Raw genomic sequence first — 20,066 nt, 5'->3', positions numbered from 1 at the left:
AAGGGGCCCGGTCCTTAACCGGTTAAATATTAAATGTATTTTTTATGCAACCCAAGCAATCCTTACATGTATACCTGGAGTGCTTTTGCAGAAGAAATTGTGACAAAAAACGATTTACAGTTGATGAATCAGCCATAGTCACAGCAAAACATGTGGTAGAAAAGGATAAATGATGTGCAAACAGGGAAGCATAGGACCATTTAAGTTGTGGTACACTAGTTCCATTTTTGCACCTAAATGAAACGCCTGAATTATCACAAGCTAAAACCATCTGTGATGAGTTGAGTTCATGCCTCTTATTAATCAAGATTTTGTGATTGCACTTTATTTTATGCGCAATATAGATTCAATCTTAGATTCAGGAACTTACATATAAGCCTCCTGCAAGCTCCATTGTACTTCTCTCCCACACCCCAGCAGGAAAATGATACTTACACAGGTATCTGCCAAGCTGACAGAGCCCAGTATCTGACAAGCTGCAACCCAGTGATCCTCCTTAGCATTGACTTCTTTTAGCTCCTGAAGGGGATCTTCCTGTGCTGATTTTCATCTGCCCTCCTGTAATTCTGGCCAACATTCCTCCTCTTCTTTGTACTATCTGCAAGCTCCCTAACACACTCCTTTTCTCTGCTGTATAGAGCTGCTGCTTTTGCAGAATATTTGTAAACAAAAGCTTGTGAACTTTAACCCCTTATCACGCATGTTTTCAGCTTAATGACCAGACACAATTTTTAGAATCTGACTTGTGTGAGATACAATGTATAGATAATTTATTTTGGGGGCTATAGCTTATTCATGAGATTTTATTAACTATCTCAAGGGAGATAAAAACAAAATTATTAATTTTTATTTTGGATTTTTAGCACTTTTTTTCCCCATTCACCATAACATAAAAATAATATTTTATCTTTATTCTCTGGTTTACTACGATTACAGTGATACCTCATTTAGATAGTTTTTCTTAATTGTATTCAATTTTACTGAGCAAAACCAATATTCACATTGTTTTACAACTTTTCAAGTACATCACTTCTGTATATTTCTGTTGACAGGTCTGGTTGAGGGCTTATTTTTTGCAAAAAGAGTTCTTTTTTCAGTTGTATCATATTAGGGAACGTAACTTTTTTTGATCACTTTGAACATTTTCTGTGAGGGTATTTGATTCAAAATGGTATATTTTGGGAAGTTTTCATCTTTTTTTATGTTGTTCATCTAGCGGGTTCTGTTTTAGATTTATTTTACAAATATGGACCCATTGATAGCAAATATGTAAGTTTTTTGTGATTTGGTGTTTTATATACTAAATTTGGATTTTATATGTAATTGGGCTGATTAGGATCCTTTTATTTTATTTAAGTATGATAAAATTTTACAGAAATTTTAAGATTTTTACATCCGATCGCTTGTTCAAGCCCTTACACTTGTATTCCAGTGTACAATGTAAGTAACTAAGCATGCTGCTCAGGGTCCTACTAGGAGGCGGAACCCGGCGTGAACAGGAGCAGGCAGCCTCCGGGCATGCGGCAGACTCAGGGGCTGCTGCAGGATAGATCCCTGGTAAGCACACCAGGGAAGTCCGATCCATGGGGGACAGACTTACCCACCGCGGTCATGCTTGACCTTGACGTGTAAGGGTTAAACACCCGGGATCAGAGTTTTTCCTTTTCCGGGTGTTTGTGCCGGATCTGGGCTGTGATTTCACAGCCTGACACCAGCACCAGAGAGAGCTGATGTCCCTTAATCATCTTCTGATGCGCCGATGTAGAAAGGCAGCTCTACAGAAGAAGTACCCTCAATGACTGCAGTAAAAAGCTGATAGGGTGGTTATTAAGGGGTTAAACAGTAGCTTCATGTAGTGTAAACACTGACTGAGCTTTGCAGCTGTAATATACAGGTGCTACAATGGACTGCGGAAGAGCTCAGTGTTGTGTTTCCCAATCTACTCCACCAATAGGCCGGCATATTTTTGCAATAAAATTGTGCTGTAGTCAAAAATATGGCTATTGATGAATCATTACTGGAGACAGCAAAACATTTGGATTCATAGGATAAATGAGGAAAACATGGTTATTTTTGATGTGCAGAAAAAAAAAGACAATAATGAAAAATCTCCCCCTAATTTTAAATAATACCTATCATGATATATGGTCCTCTTTTCAGAGTCAATTAATGTTAAAATATCCGTAGTCAAACACAGTGAAATAAAATCAAGGATAAGTGTCTTTTTTTTCAATTTCCTATTACTTAGTCATCTCAAGCCATGATATATCAGCCCAATTGTTGGTAAAATACATCCACCTTAAAATTAGCCAAAAAGAAAAAACTAAGAAAACAACATGTAACTTTTAAAAAGTTTATATTTTTAAGAAACTGAAATAAGTAAATGGATCAATTTTCAAATCACATTGTGTACAAACCACATCGCTAGTATGTAGGAATGACCTTGGCATTACCTATTACATTTGCTTTAGGCAATCTTTTTTCTGCAAACTGCAAGTATTGATATTTTTATTACAAATAAAACATGTTAGAAATATCACATCTCATAACATCAAGAAATGTAAGTGAATTGTTTTCTTTATATATATTTTTTTAGTTGTTGAGTGTTCACTTCAAAGATTGGACTTCATCTACAGACATTTTTCCTGAGGGTAGAGACGAGAAAAACAAGCTTTACCAGCTGTAGTTTACCAGAAATGAAGTCGTCCGGATTTTCTTCTGAATAATGCAAAAATAAACTTGAAAACATTGTTTCCACATATTTATGATAAAGGGAATATTGTATTTAGATAGTTGTAAGCAAAAAGCATTAAAACCTATAACTACAGTGGTAGTACAATTGTGCTGATAAAGAGCCATTGAACAGACCAGTAGATCAGCTGCATAAATGTTGAGTTAGTCTCAAATACAGCACCATGCAACTAATCTATATAACTATTGATTACTTTATTAAATTGCGCTTCAGACATTTAGATGATATTTTTTGGTACACGATTAATTGTTTATATGTGTTCACTTAAAGAAGTTTTCCCATTGAAAAAAATTCTCAAATTTCAATCCCCTAGTCATGTTAACAAAATAATGATAATTTTTAACCCTTTACTTCACAATTTTACCCAGTTTTATTGCTGTTTTAGCTCCTATCACTCAGTGATGGTCAGTGTAAAATTCCAGGGTGTGGACGGGGACTCTCTAAGCAGACACATTATGATCAATCTAGTTATGTGAGCTGATTATGTGGTTAGTTTATCAGGGGACATGTTTATATAAACTTTCATCTAGCTTCTGAACATTCACTAGTATCTGACACATAGAAAGATAGAGATGAGATAGATCAGAGATAATGAGTTCCATTAGATGCCTATTACATACAATGACAGTCAGTTTTCCTACATCTCTTCTATTCCACAGCACACTAGATCTGCTGTGCCTTCCTGCTGTGCCTCCTCAGATAAAGAACTTATCTGTCTGTAGCTTGTAGTTCTCCTCATGCTGCTGCCAGCAGGATGTCAGTGTCATAGCACTGGAAGAGAGCAGGTAGCAGAGAGGGAGAAACTCAGATCCATGGCCGTCACACAGAAACCTAAGATGGTGTCCCCAACCCTAAGTCAGAAGTTACATGGTCATGTCTAGTGGCAAATGAAATTGTGTACACCAGGACTGATAGAGACAGGTTTGACTTATATCTGTGAAATGCTGTAATTTTGTTAATAACAGTAAATTAGAGAATGTGATATTATATTATCCTGAGTACATTAAAGAAACTTGTCTTCATAGGAATACCCTTTTAAAACAAACAAAACGAATTGCAGTATATGAAGACTTTACTGCTGATCTGTAGCTGCCTACTTTTGACAGACAGATGGAGGATTTTACATTGTGATGTAACAGTGCAAGTGATTTTCTTGCATACCATAACACACAATCTACATTTGTCCAGTGAAGTGAAAATGAAGGGAGGATATACAGGATATATGCATATATGCTTGATTTTTTAATTTTTTATTTTTTTGCAAATGTCCTGGTTTTATGTTTACTCACAAGTATTTTATCTTTTTTTTGTCTCTCTTAACAGAAAGCTGATCTTGCAGTTGCTCCATTGGCTATCACTTATGTTAGAGAGCAGGTCATCGACTTCACCAAACCATTTATGACACTTGGAATAAGTATTTTGTACCGAAAACCTAATGGTACAAACCCTGGCGTCTTCTCCTTCCTGAATCCTCTTTCCCCTGATATCTGGATGTATATTCTGCTGGCTTACTTGGGTGTCAGTTGTGTGCTCTTTGTCATAGCCAGGTAACATATCTACCTTGTGATTGTTTGACAATTATGTAATTTATTCTCTGTACCAGTAATTGTCAAATGTCACATGTTATATTCCACTTATGTTTTGCTCAGAAGTCATAGTCATGGCTCTCACTAATAACTGTTAATGACCTTGTATGTATAAATTGACATCATTTGTTTATAGGTTACACTGTTAAATAGTAATTATATGCAGTATTAAAAGGGCACAAGTCAATTTCATTGATGAGGTTATTCTCTGAATATAATTGAATGTATTGTTTTTTTCCCTCTAAATCCAAAGAGCAGCTAATGAATATCATCAATGTCAAACATTCTTTAGGTTAATGTTGTTTTCTTGCACATACTGACAGTTAATTGGTCTGCTATGTGATTTCAAATTAACACTGAACATGATTTGTCTCTAAAGTTCCAATACCAATATGCTGACTTCTTCAGACAAAAAACCCCCTTAGGCATTAGACTATTAAACTGGACACACAAATAAGGGGCAATAGTTAACCCCTTTCCACACCATGACATCCCCAAAGTCCAAGCTTTGCCCAGCTTGGGCATTAAGACAGCTCACGGGGTGAGCCCTCTTCATATACACTGAGTGTGTATGAAGGTGTTAGAACTTATTGCAGGTGTTATACATTTAAATATAAATACCCATGCGCCATCATCTTGGCACAGATCGCGCCCTTCCCTCCATTATCAGGGGTGGCGTTCCATTGCTATGACATAATACATCAGACTCCCTAGGGTTAAAGTACCCTAGGTGGTCTAAAATGACAGTAAAAAATAAGGAAGTAAAAAAATATATGAAAAGTTAATAAAAACCCTTCCCTTATAAATGATAAACAAATACAATAACAGTAAACAGTAAATAAAGTGTAAATTGTATTTAAACAAATACAATAATAAACATGTAAGGTATTGTGGGTCCCAAAATGGCTGATGTATGAAAATATAAAAACGGCTGTTTCCTTTGCTGAACCCCGTAACAGAAAATAGAGCCACAATGTCCAAATCGGCACTTTTTTCCTGTTTTGCTACAAATAACAATTTTAATAAAAAGTGATCAAAACGTCATACAGCTTCCAAAATGATAACAATGAAAACATCATTCCACAAAAAATTACACTTTACATACACCAATATTTGACAACATACTAACATATGATAAAGTTATTGGCCTCAGAATATGCCAAAAGGAAGATTTTTTTATGTTTTTTTGAAATCTACTAAAACATAATAAAACCTGTATAAAATAATAACTCACTGTGATCATACTGACCCAAAGAATAAAGGATATGTGTCATTTGGAGCACACAGTGAAAGCTGTAAAAAATAAAGCTCAAAATAAAATGGCGCAAATGTGTTTTTTTTTTTTGTCAATTTCACCATGTTTGGAATTATTTCCAGCCTCCTAATAGAAGATAGTGAATATTAAATACCATCTCTGGGAAGTACAATTTGATACGCAAAAAAACAGCCCTTTTAAGAGCTCTGAATGCAGAAAAATAAAAAAACGGGGAGTAAAAAAACGAAAACACAAAAACAAAAAAGCGCTGTGACCTTAAGAAGTTAATTGTGTATATTGTGCAATGTAATATGAATTGTAATAGAACACATTGGCTGATGCTTTATATGTTTACATTAATACCTGATTTATTTGTGGACAGAACCATTTATGTCACAGATTTAAATCTCTGTGCTACAATGAATTTTATTGAAATGTAGACTACATTTTCCACTAGTATAATGGCAATGTTCCTCTAATGGTAGCACCCCTTTACTTAATTCAAGTGCACAAGACTATAAATACTGTTCATATTACTTAGGGTACATTGAATGTGCAAAGAATTAAGTACATAAAGTCATACAAAGTTAAAGAATTATTCATTGCAAAAAAATCAAAATGTGAAATTTCAACTAGACTTGCTAGTATAATAGGCAACTAGCTCTAGTAATATAAAGTTTTGCAATACTGTACGGTGCAGTATATTTAAAAGAGATCTATTGCGGCACACACGACTGACTTATTTCAGATGCACCATGTACACAGTAAGTGATTTTTCTGTTTATACTAAATATTATCAAATTCAACTGACATGTTACAACGTGTTCCTGTTTAAAATCTGCCTGCTTCTCACTTCTCATACGTCTCTATGTCCATATCTTTGTTTCCACAATTAAATTAAACTGGAAAAATGTCAGGTAATGGTATAAAATAATAAAATAATCATTACCTTCTTGTCCCCCCTCCTTTTGGTTGCTTCTGGCTGGTGGTCATTTATGTGACAGCAGCAATGACATTATATTAATAGTACATGCCCAGTCAATCATGAGTGGAACACTGTTGGGTAGCAATGGATTGTTATTTCTGTATAACCCAATATATTTTTCTTCCTTTACCAAAAAACTACTTACTTTTATAAATTTATAATTTTGCATCTATCTATCTATCTATCTATCTATCTATCTATTTATCTATCCACTATTACATTTCTGTATAGGTTTTTAACTAACTATACTTATTAACTACACTATAATTATTAGAAATCCTTTAAACCACTTTACATCAAATCTAGTACATACTTCATTAGTAACTGTAGTATGAATCTGTCAAATAATGTAATCTTCATTTCTAGCGTAATTTCATTTTTGTTGGTGTCAGGTTTACACGTTTCTGCCTCAGCTTTTAAAGCCCTCTTGTGTATTGCTTCTTTCAAAGCTAATTCAGAGTTACAAAAAGTAGAACAGATCAACAAATAAAGATTAAAAGACAAGTGAATTCAATTGGGATACGATGGTATAGAAACAAAAACCCACAAGAGAGAACCAAGAGCTGAATACTGCTCAGTATAACAACGTTTATCCAATATAAAGACATAGGGGAGATATATATCTCTATGCTACCTGGCTTGCGTGCTGTCTTTTCAGGTGCAAGGCACTGCTGTGCACCTATCCACATTCACTCCACTGCTCTGTAACCTTTTAGACATAAGAAGAACTTGTTAGAAAAAAAGAGAGAATGGCAGTACAGTGCATCTAAAAGGTGCATGTCACTTCCTTGCACCTAATACAGCATATAAATACTACCAGCAAGCTAAACAGAATAGTGATATACCCACATACACTTTTATATAAAAACTGTGAGGGTCATTTATTATTTTTGGTGCTAGGTGTTGTTTTTTGTGCCCGGTTTTAGCTGGGTTTTGCACAGTGATTTTATATTGTGGTGTACAGCCTTAATGTATTTGGTAGACCTTAAGAAAACAAATGAGTGTCATTAATGACAAACCACATTCATAAAGGTGTTTGTAAATTGGTAGACTTGCATTTTATTGGTCTTATTATATGCCAAGATTGTGCCAAAGTGTCAGGAAACTAGAATTGCAGAGTATGGGATTCAAAAGCTGCGCCAAGATTGAGCAACAAAATGAAAACCATTGTGAGCATCAGAAAAATTAGATTTTTGTGGGTGCGACACACAATAAACCTGGCAAAGGGGAAGTACATAAAACAAGAAAGGATTCTGGTGCCAGAAAAGACATGCACAACACATAGTAAATGCCTGTGCTTATGTCTAATAAACTGTGTAGTACTGTAATTCAGCATTATACTGTGGATTACAGGAGGTCCCCAACAATCCCTATCTACAGGCGGACCTCTTTGTCTACAGTGACCTCTGGTGAAGCTCTGTGGATGCTTTACTTTAGTCCCAGGCTGCAATGATCAGCTTTAAGATGTCTGTAATTAAACTTTATTGATAATCCTTGTTCAAAAAACGGCAAAAAATTTTGAAAATCCAATAGTCACTGGGACAATTTTTTTTTCCTGGAGTTATAATTATAAAATATACAAATTCTGATTTACATAAGAATTTCAACTTAAGTACAAACCTAAAGAACTTATCTTGTACACAACCTGGGGAGTGCCTGTATTCAGTCGTTTGTTCTCTCTTGTAGGTCTTTAGTTCTATGGTGTTCTAGATTTTCAGGAATACAAGGGATTTATGTTTAATGTCATAATAAAATTGATTGCAAAATCTGAACAAATAAATAAAGTAAAGAATACACATAATATATATTCCCATACAGATCAAAATAAAAACTTCAATATATTGAGAATAAAACTGTGGAAAAAATATGTCACTATTATTGGACATTATCACCTCTTTAGTTACAGGTGCCTGGTAGTGTGCTACCAATTTTTACCCCATTTTAGTCTTTTCTAAGATGATGTGTCCCTTTATATACTAGATCTTAAATACTTAACAGTTACTTGTGAGAGTCTTGACAATGCTGTGGTAATTGTGAATAACACAAGGTTAATGTACCATGATGCTTATAAACTGTTTTGACTGGTTATGAAATACAATGGCTTTATTGTTATTGCCTGTTGGTCTGTTCGTCTCAAATTTATTGTTTGGTTAAAAAAACTTATTTTCATCAGTTCAAATAATGTCTAGGTCTATGATCAATGTGCCCTTTCATTTTGAAGAATATTTGATTTTTTGCCTTGCTTCGAATACTTTATACAATACCGTTTACAAAAAAAATATATTTTAGGATGAACGCAGCAAACGTTGGTTATTGCTGCATTACAAGGTAGACAATATTTGTATTTTGAATCTGCACATTACAATGAAGAAGGGTTCTTAGGATTAAGTATATATAGCAAAATGCTAACATTGCATAATGAAGCTGATACAACTTTATGTTGTACTTCAGAAGCACTCACAGAATTGCAAGTTCTAATTAATAATACAGCAGAGTCATTGCTCCTTTATCTTAATCTTAAAATAGTTCCTAATTTTATTTTTGTACAAGTTTATTATTATAACCACTATTGTGATTGACATACTGGAATGACCGTCTATAAAGAAATCTACCATAAGAATCAAGAATTGTAAATCAAGTGCGCTTACATTCTGGTGTGTACCCCCTCTGGTAAGATCTGCTCTTCTTCTAGTTTTGTATGGCCATATCTTTACAAAAAAACGCTCCTAAAATTTTGCAAATGAGCCTGAAGGACTCCAGGCACCATAGCTGTTCATTTGGCCTGGAGCCCTTTAGGTTCATTTGCATGATTTTTAAAACCTTTTTGTAAAAACAAGGGCACAAGAAGCAAAAAGAAAACTGCTTTTTTTCAATATATCCAGTCTAGTACAAAATAATATGTCATATTAGAAAAATAAGCACTATTTCAGCATAATCCAGTATAAACATTGTTGCATCTGTAATTTAATATGTGTATAAACTGTATTTGAAGCAAGAACAAAAAATTGGGTTAATATGTGTTACTGGCATTTTAACGTTATAATGGGGAAAGGGCTACAACTGTCATCTAAGTTGGTTCAGAATATGCATCAACTAAAATTGAAGATGTGGGTAAGTTCAATACCTGATATGTATGCATTTTAGAACCTTTTATATTTTGGAACAGATGCTTATTATGAATTTTAGATAAGGTATGTACTATGGCATTTATTGTATCTGTCCATATAGGGTAAATTTCATATTGCGCTAGTGATAAGCTGACCTGCACCACAAAATCGGGTGTTTGTTTGACTCAAATTCCCCCAACCTGCTGCTAACACCCATGTTAACTCTTTAAATGCCACCTAATTTGCCAACAAATCCCACTTGCAAGCACTAGTAGGGAGCCACCATTTTGGGAAGATTTGTTGATGACGTCATCAGGAGTGATGATACCACTTAAATGCCGGCACGCTGCCAGCGCGTCAGTGCAGGCGCATGCTTGGCAGGAGTAATTTAAATTCTATTGGTGACTTTGCCAGCGGCATTTAAATAGTTAAAACCTGTAATTGGTGATGGTGCCAGTGTGGGGATTTAGGATTTGGGTCCGACTGATGCTGGCCTATCCCTAATTTTAGATAGGTCCACTCCTCACCAGTTTGCACACAATGCAGACTGAGTGATAACTGAGCCACATCTCTATACAGTTGATATAATTTTTTTTTAAAAAAATTGACGTGTAAAGAAAATAAATTTAAAGTCTGAATATAAATTTAAAAATAGAGACAGAAAGTTTGCAACAGGTGTTTCTTTTTTAAATAAATCATTGGTATTCTTCAACACCAGACTAATTAAGATATATTGACTTTTTCCACATAATCTTTTTATGAAATATTTGTGTTGAAAATGACCACCAAATATTATCAATGCATTGATATGTTAAGCTTATTTGTATGTTCACTTTTAAATCCAAATTGTCATACTACCCATTTCTACACATTTTTTTTATCACAGGACAACACTTTGCTACATAATCTTTCTAGAATTACAAATTCATGTTAACATAACTTTTATTATGTTTGCACGAAGATAGGATATGTTACTGGGGTATCAAATATGTGCATTTATCTACTGTGGTCTGTATAAATATCCTTCCTTGGAGCATATGGGTTCTCATTTACTGCACATCATATAATTGTGACTTGCAAAGTAAGTAAATATTAATCAAATATAGCATTTTTAAAGTAGAGAATTTAAATATAAAGTTTAAATATAATAAAAAAATAAATAAATATAAAATTTAGTTAACTATTGTCCTGTTTATTCAACTCATATTCCAACACCTGTCCAATCTAAAAGTATCATTGCAAAATGCATTTTTATTCCAAATGCAATATTTGTTTCCCTTTACCTCATGTCCTAGCAATTAATCTCTGAATGTATATTGAATATGCCTCACGTCCAGTCAATTTCTTTTTTTATTCTGAAAGTTGTCATATAGAAGTTGTCACACATTACAGTATGAGATAACTGAAGTTAATCTAATGTGCATGGGCAACTTTTAATGTGCCGTGGCTTTCCAGAAGTTGACTAGAATCAGTTTCCTGTTCAAGGAAAATCACACAAAGCACAAAAAGTTAAAGAAAATTTACCATCAAAACCCATTATGATAAACCAGGGACACTTATTCAAAGATCCGGTCACTGTGACTGTGGTAATCTATGGCCTCCCTCCTTCTAAAATCAACTTTTATGATTATGCTAATGAGCCTGTGGGGCTCTGAGCTGTGTTTGCAGAGGTCCTCAGTGATGTCTTTCACTTGAGATTACAATGATCAGATGAGGTCTTCCCTCTCAAAGCACTTTTTGCAGCTGCCATATTACACAGTCAGAGGGGAGAGGGAAAGAGGAGGAGGAAGTGAAACATGGAGCCTCTCAAACGCATTAGCATAATTTTACAAGTTTATTTTAGAAGGAGAGAATCCATAGATAACAAATAAAAGAAGATTACCACAGTCACAGTGCCTGGATCTATGAGTAAGTGTCCCTGGTTTATCGTGCTTGATTTTGATGGTAGTTTCTTTTAAGCTACAAAATCTATGTAAGGAAATTTGATTTATGATTATGCTTATTTTTGTACCAATATTAGGATCCCATTATGTTCATAGTACTGGATAAAATGAACATTTAAGTAACTGAACAGTATTTTTAGACAGAGCATTTTCAGAAAATAAAGAAAAGAGCTCTTAAGACTCCCAAGAGATTTAGTGGCAGTACATAGCAGAAACTGTGGCAGAATATTGATTGTTCCTGTTTAACCTGATGATGCTGTTAATTATTAACCTTTCCACCTCATTTTGTTCTCTTTAAAGCTGGCAAGGACTGGAACTTTAGATTAGATAACACTAAGTGACTGACATTTGCTGTCAGTACAAAGACCTAACATTCACTTGCACAGAAAAGAGCACTGATTATATAAACTAACCAGTCTTTTCCATTAAAAAGTTCTATGATTTGTGGATTGTGTAAGTGTATATGTTCTTAGTATAAACACATCATCTAAATAACATTATGTGTTATTTAATCATTAAAAAAGAGTCAAAAGAACCAATGATATCTAGTATATTTGAAACTTAGTTTTATAAGCTTTAGCTTACATATGTATTTAACAGCAATTTGCAGCTTACATATTTGAATATTCAACATTAACATTATAAAGTTTAGTTTAAAATGCACAGTTTTTAACTCTAACATTTAACATTCTAAGTCAGACTTGTAGAGCCTGAGATGTAGGGGCCAATGAATTTAAATGCATTGTGGAATGCCTGAATCATTATTAATTAAGAGGTTCTACAGAGCCCATGCAACAGAACGGAAATCTACACCAGTTTACCTGGTGTAGATTTCAACTATAAAAATGTGGTGCAGGTTATAGTTATTTTGGCTTACAGGGGTGTATCCACCCTGTACCACCTTATTCCCCATAAAACAAAAGTCTACTTTTTGTGGGGCAAAAAGGATAAAAAGTCACAAATTTTGTTGTGTGCACCAAGAATTGTGACATTTTGAACACCAAAACACTGGAGCACAGGCATAATCCATTACATTTAAATCCCCATTGGGAGATGAAAATGTATCTGGATATCCACTGTCAAGTGTTTTCAATGTTTTCTTTATGTAATTAATCTTTCTCACTCTAGAGCAATGGACTTCAAATTGTTTGCTGACAGCTATATTACCGTTACCAAACTGATGGACAGGCTGATGCCTATGTGTGTTGTTCATCATGACTAGATGTTTCTATATAATGGTAAAATCTATACTAATAATGTTCTATGTATTACTTAAAATCATAGAACTCAATGGGGGAGATTTATTATTAGACTGTCTGACTTCGACAGTTCTATGTCTGTCTTTGGAGTTCTGCTTCAGTCAGATTCATGAAAGTGGCTTTGGCCCTTGATAAATCTGCTTATGCTCTGTGGGTTGTTTGCAACTGTCCAATTTGTGTATGTTGAATCATAAAACTGTATGATTATGATTAGATTGGGATATTTCCTATTTATTTGATTTATTTACTATAGTAAAATAAAATGAAATGTATAAACGCCAAATATACGTTGGAATGGAAACCTGGAGGGAGAGACTGGAGCTGGGTGAGCAGGGATTGCTCTGACCCAGAAGTCTCAGGGTAGAAGAGGGGAAACAAAGAGGGGACAAGAGCGCTCTCCTCGTGTAGTAAAGTAAAAACTTTTAGAGTCTAAAACGAACAGTAAATAGGTGCTCACCTTGAAGCACAATTGAATGTGCATGTAGAGTAGAATGGGAGGTTCTAATTTTTCCGCTGGCTTCCCCGCCTCCCCGTTACCTCCTGGGTCTATCTAGTTGCTAGGACAACCATACACGCTTTATATCCCTGATATGGTGGTTAGCCGACTCCACATAGTAAATGGGGATAATAATTTCCAATACATGGTGTTGATAATGAAATATATTCACACTGTGCTCTCAGACATAATTCTGTAGAATTTTTTTGCTATTATAACACTAATAGATCATACTGAGCGGTGCCCGGTGATCCGCCGGGCTCCGTTCATCACATGACCGGAAATCAGTTTGAACCTCATTTTCATGTATTTTTATATGTATATAAACCCCCTGTGATTGTAATGTATTTTTACGCTTGATGAAGGTCCGGGTACCGGACTGAAACGCGTAGCAATAAACTTATGCAATTTTAAAGACCGTACTGGGGAGTTCATTCCGTGATAAGCGCCACCGCATCTCGCTCCACTATTGGAACTCAGAAACCAAAAAGCTCCAAAAATATACGTTGGTAAACTGTAGAGGGAAAATATAAATAATTTTATTAAATTCCTGATTACTATGCACCATGTCTGAAATGTAGTTAATAAAAAGAGGGAAGAGTAAAATAATATCATGAAATGACTCTGCATATAAGCAATATGTAAAATTACTGCAAAATGAGGTGCAATGGGAGTTATTTGTTCACCACATACTGTAGAGTGCATGAAAAAACAAGCATGGACTGCAAAATTTCTCAGATCAAAATCCTACCTGTTTACAAAAGTTAGTATTATAGATGCTGATGTGATCTAGCAATGTGTGTTTTCATTTTTTTGCAAAATGAAATGACCTTTATAATGTTAGCATTTTTAGGACTAAACAGATTTTTGAAAGTTTTTTTATTACATTTTTTGTATTTTTTGGTGGTATTTTCGACTTTGAGTGCTATTTTCCATTATAGGGTTAAATTCCAAGGGATTTTCCTCTTCATTCATTACCATTTGCAAATTGCACAGTGTAATGAAATAGTTAAATTCGGATAGCCTTGGGTCTTTGTATGACATTAGACTGTCATGTGACCAGATCGCCGCTCTCCCTGATAAATGTCATGGCGACGCCATCTTTTTGACACCATCGACAAAGATTTAAACACCAGGATCAGTGCTAGTACTGATTGCAGGTGTTACCAGCGGGTGTTTACTGCAATATGCAGCAAACACCCTCTGGGTTTGGAGAGGCCTCACCCATAAGCCCTTTCCAAACATTACGGGGCAACGTGTTACATACTAATACATCACAATTCGTTAAGGGATTATTGTGATTAATAAATTTTATGTAAATTATGTATTTCACTTTTCCAAAAAAAAAAAAAATGATGAATGATTAAGAACTAGAACTAGGCTTCTTGATAAAAATCCTAGGGCATAAGCAAATATGTGAAAATATGTAAACATGAATTTCCACAACTTCTCCCCGATGTATATAGAATCTAATGAGCCAATAATGTCTTACATGTAATCCTCAAATAAAGTCACCTTCTTTACTCTTTAAATCTTCAAATATAATGTTATCAGAATTTTCCTCTCTACTATTCTCCATCACTTCCTTTAACTTGTGCCAGTTTAGTAGTGTTATGTATTTTGTACTAATTTGTTCTTATAAGTAATGTTTATCAATTGTTAATCGAATGAACAGAAACATGGAATTAATGGTGCTTATTACATAACAATAAAAATGACAAATTATAAGAATAATAATGTTAATCTAAGATAAAAAGAAAAGAATTTCTGTACATATGTGATCTGTTTTAATCCGTGCCCACGTAATCCCTAGTCGTTGTCACTATATGGAGTTGATGAGACATATTGAACATTCATTTCCTTAGATTCCAGAGAGGGAGAAGACATTTGTCAAATCTGTTTGGTTGCCATGAACAACCAGAACAGTTTTGCTATCAGACACATCTCCTCCTTTTTCTTTTGTTTTATCATTTTTTTAAGATGCTGGTATTAGGTGCAAAGAGGTCTAACAATGGCCTTCAGACCTGCTACATACAGCTTTTTGGGCCTGCTAAAGGCAGATTTTCAGCACTCGTGAGATTAATGAAAACTACTAGTCATCCAAAAAAAAAGCACATGAAAAAATATACATTTCATGGATTTTTGAATTAAGATACACTTACATAGTTCATATTTGATATTCATATATAGGTTGTATATAGACGGCGGACTTTAACACCTCATGTTCCACATTCATCAAGCCATCTAAGATTCTATAATAAATCTGAAGTTACATATCTGTTGAAAAAAGACATATATCCATCAAGTTCAACCAAGAGAGGGATATAGGAAAAAAAATTCTATATTATAACATAAAAAGTCTAAAAAGATCAAAAAAGTCATCTAGACCCTCTTAAAGCTATCTGTTGTCCCTATTGACCAGCGCCTGAGGCAGGCTATTCCACAGATTTACAGTTCTTACAGGAAAGAAGCCCTCTTGCATCTGGTGATTAAACCTTGTTATCTCCAGAGGGAGACAGTGGCCCCTTGTCTTTTGCTTTGATTTAACCTGGAACTTTCCACCATATTTTGTGAACCATTCAAAAATGTATATGGATTAATCATGCCCCCATTAGTCATCTCTGTTAAAGACAAAATAAATCTTTTAATTAAAAAGTTTTAATCTTTCTTCATAACTCAGATATCCCTTATTTTTGTGGTTCTTTGTTGTACCCTCTCCAGCTACATGGCATTGTTTTTATGGACTGGTGCACAGAACTGAACGGCATATTGCAGGTGAGGTCGAACCAATGCCTTGTACAGTGGTAGCATTACATCCCGAGAGTCCATTTGACCACATTTGATACATGACAAGATTTTACTGGCTTTAGAGGCAGCTGATTTAACTTGCATGTTGTTATATAATCTATGATCTATTAGTACCCCCAGGTCCTTCTCAGCAAGGCACTCTCCCAGATTTATTTCCCCAAGGACATATGTTGCATGTGGATTATTAGACCCCAGGTGCATAACCTTTCATTTAACCACATTAAACCTCATTTGCCAAGTGGATGACCAAATACTCAGTGGCCCACATTTATTAAAGCATTAGCGCTAGTTTTGTCTCTGTGCACTGAAAAGATTGTTCAAACTGGGTGCACATATATTTGCAAGTATCTGTGCCAGTTTTGTGTCACAGCTGCACTGCTTTTGGAGGGTAAAAAAAAAATTACCCTTAAACGGACGTGTTAGTGCTTAGACAGAGTTTGCCCAACATTTTTTGCTGACGTGCATTACAACTGTCTTTGTCACAATTCTGCTGCATGATCAAAATGCACCCGAAAAATGGCACTTACTTCCAGAGCATTGCAGGATGTACCAGATTAATGAAGACATGTGCTAGTTGTGATTAATCTGGCACACTCTAAACACTCCACAGACAAGCTGCACATAATGCAGTTTTCACTAGTTTTGATGTGGACCAATATGCCTCAGTATAGAACTCAGTTTATTATGAGGTTTATACTCTGAAAATAAAAGCAATTTATACTAATCTGCTGGGCAAATGACAACTTATAGACTACATATTCCTTTAAATTTTTACAAACTCTGGAATGAAATGTATTAAAAATGTAATTTATAAGACTTTCACCTTGTTAGTATTGTAGACTGCAGAGTGGAAATTGATGTTGAGAAACAAAATGTCTTTGTTATATTTCCTTGATTGCATCTAATTTATACAAAGTTAATTCAGTGTATTACATGCCACAACAAGTTGTCCATTACGAAATAATTCACTTTCATGAATTTATAATATATTTTACTTGTCAGCAATTTATAGACATGCTCAACAAAAGAGAACCATTGACTATTACTGTTTTGATTGTTTACAAGGAAATTATGCCTGGAATCTGAATATTTGCTAATATTCCTTCTTTCTATCATTCTAATTTTTTGTGGGCTCATTAAATTGCAAACCAATTTAAAATTATTACGGAGATATAATTTTAAGGTCATTAAAATTCACCTCAATTTTATAAAATGCTATGATTAAAGAAGGAATAAATTCTTGTATAAATATTCAAAAGGAACTAGAACATAGACACTAAGAAAGGATCCATTCACATATATTGAATTGTCATAAGTTGCTAAATCAAATCAATGCAATTGATGGTAAAATGATACCAAGAGGATAAAAAAATTTGATGGAAATACATAAAGGATCCTTTATACTTAATAATTAACCTCTTAATACAAAGCTTATTTTAGGCCTAAATGTCAAAGTACTTCATACATTATTTTTACCCTCATAAAGCAATAACATGTTTAATTTAACATCCTTTTAGCCATGTTATAATGGCCAAGGCTTGATTTTTTAGGTTGCTTAGCATTCTTAAAGCCCCCATTTTGGGTTAGACGTTGGGAACATATGGATTAACTTTACTACTTTTGAGGAAATACTGGAGAAAAATGGGATTACATAATTTGTTTGCATTTTAAATGTGTAATATTCATGGGTAGTTTAAATATCAACACACCTCTATACTAAAGGTCAGTAAAACTCTGTAAATGTTAAATGTGTAAATCCTTTGGAAGAATTTTTCTTTTTTGGATCTTATTTTAGCTAGGTTGAAACATATGTGATTTACAATTTATTAAGTATTTTTTCAAATTACCCCTTTATGACTGTTATATGGCTGTATGTGTCTTTTTTGCATATTTTGCAGAAGGATGTTTATAACCATCATGACAGTGGGCAACTTCAAATGGCTATATGAACCCTGGCATCTAGAAAGGAGAGATAATCACCTATTTAATATGATATATGTATCGTGTATGGATGCTTCACAGAACCAGAGATATACATCCTTACAGTTGTACCAAAAAATTGTATTTTATGTATAGCTTTCTATACATAAAATATAGCAACTTTAAGAGTGGATATCTCCGGTTGTGTGAGGGATCCATACATCCACAATTTATATTATATTAAAGTGGAGACTCTTTGGCTTAATATGACACCAGAGTTGTGTTTCTAGGTACAAGGATTCAGGAGTTTGAAGTGTGTCACCCTCCAGGCTGTCCTCCAGCTGAAGGCAGAATATAGGAGAAGCAGCAGTAAAGACTTTCACTTTTACTTCATGCACCCTTTGCATCTGTAGCTGCACCTGGTTAATGGTGATTTAATAATTTTGTCAGAAAAATGACAAAAAGTCATCATGTTAAAGTCTCATATGTCCTGAAAAAAAAACAAAGTAAAAATTGCTATGATATGTAGAGCTTTTCTAAAGGTATCATCATTTAAAGGAGTGCATAGCAAATTGTCAACCTAAGGCCCCTTCCACACTAGCGTTTTAAACGTATGGGTTGCTAGGTGACATGAATAATTCCCCTGCTTGAGATCGAGCATTTAATTAAAAAAAACACAATGAAGAACAGTGAAGAATAGAATAAAAACAGTGAACACAGTGAACACAGGATCATTCAAGTGAAAGACACAGTGAAAAACACAGTGAAGAATAGATTGCAGATGTTCGGCACATCTGCTTACTTGTCGGGAGATACGCGCGGAGCGGTGCGAACAAAATAGCATGTGAAGAACAATATATATGTGTGTGAAGAACACATTGCAGATGTTTCCATATATCTGCAATGTGTTCTTCACACACACATATATATTGTTCTTCACATGCTATTTTGTTTGCACCGCTCCGTGCGTATCTCCTGACAAGTAAGCAGATGTCCCGAACATCTGCAATCTATTCTTCACTGTGTTTTTCACTTAAATGATACTGTGTTCACTGTTTTTATTCTATTCTTCACTGTTCTTCACATCTGCTAACTTGTCGGGAGATAATGTATGTGCGGAACAGTGAAGAATAGATTGCAGATGTTTGCATACATCTGCTAACTTATCAGAAGACATTCTTTTTCAATTAAATAACACATTTTATTCCCGAACTATGGTCCCTTTGAAAAATGCTCCCATTGACTTAAAAAACACGCGTGAAAAACGCACTGAAAACGCAAGAAAAACGCAAACAACACGCCCGTGAAAAAAGCAAAAACGCTAATGAAAAATGGAACAAAATCGCAGCCAAAAACGTCAGTTTTTCACACATTGCACCCTGACGTGAAATGCAACGCTAGTGTGGAAGGGGCCTACGTCATGAACCTAAGTCCTGAAGGGGTTAGCGTTATTTATATGTTTTTGAAGAGCCTTTAATTTTCTTAAAAACCATATTTCAATTTTAAAGTTTTTTTTACCAATGCAATATGATAATACATAAATAGATATAGATAAATATTTTTATTTAAAATTATAAATACAATTATTTAAGCATAAATGTACATAAAATGCAACAAACAATATAATAAAATATATCCTTTGTTTCATTTGAATATCAAAGCACATTACAGAAGGTTTGTCATTGCACACTTTCTCCCTTTCTCCAATATTGCATCACCTCTAATCGGTAAATATATTTACAAAAAGATACTCATATGTCATGTTGTTTCCTTGAAATCTAGTTCTGTAAATGCCCTTCAGAAGTCTCTCAATCCCATCATCCAGCTCAAGGATATAGAACTTTATGTTTCATTTTTTAAATAGTGTTTCTTTTTCAGGTGCAAAACATGCCTCAGGGTAAAACAGAAATATGTCATTCTATCAAAATATGATGTTTCCTTTAACCTTGACTTAC

At 34.4% G+C, this 20,066-nt stretch overlaps 1 protein-coding gene across 2 annotated transcripts in view; it reads left to right on the top strand.

Moving 5' to 3' along the window:
* Nucleotides 1-20,066, top strand: part of GRIK2 (glutamate ionotropic receptor kainate type subunit 2) — a 437,454-nt gene that overhangs the window by 315,381 nt on the left and 102,007 nt on the right. For both annotated transcript variants that reach the window (XM_072141893.1, XM_072141892.1), the window contains one exon: nucleotides 4,076-4,299. In XM_072141893.1, coding sequence (XP_071997994.1) covers nucleotides 4,076-4,299 — 224 coding nt within the window. The remainder of the gene's footprint in view (nucleotides 1-4,075; nucleotides 4,300-20,066) is intronic.

This window comes from Engystomops pustulosus, chromosome 3, assembly GCF_040894005.1.
Source record: "Engystomops pustulosus chromosome 3, aEngPut4.maternal, whole genome shotgun sequence".
NCBI lineage: Eukaryota > Metazoa > Chordata > Amphibia > Anura > Leptodactylidae > Engystomops > Engystomops pustulosus.
The sequence above is the reverse complement of the archived record's forward strand: the minus strand, read 5'-3'. Positions and strand labels throughout refer to the sequence as shown.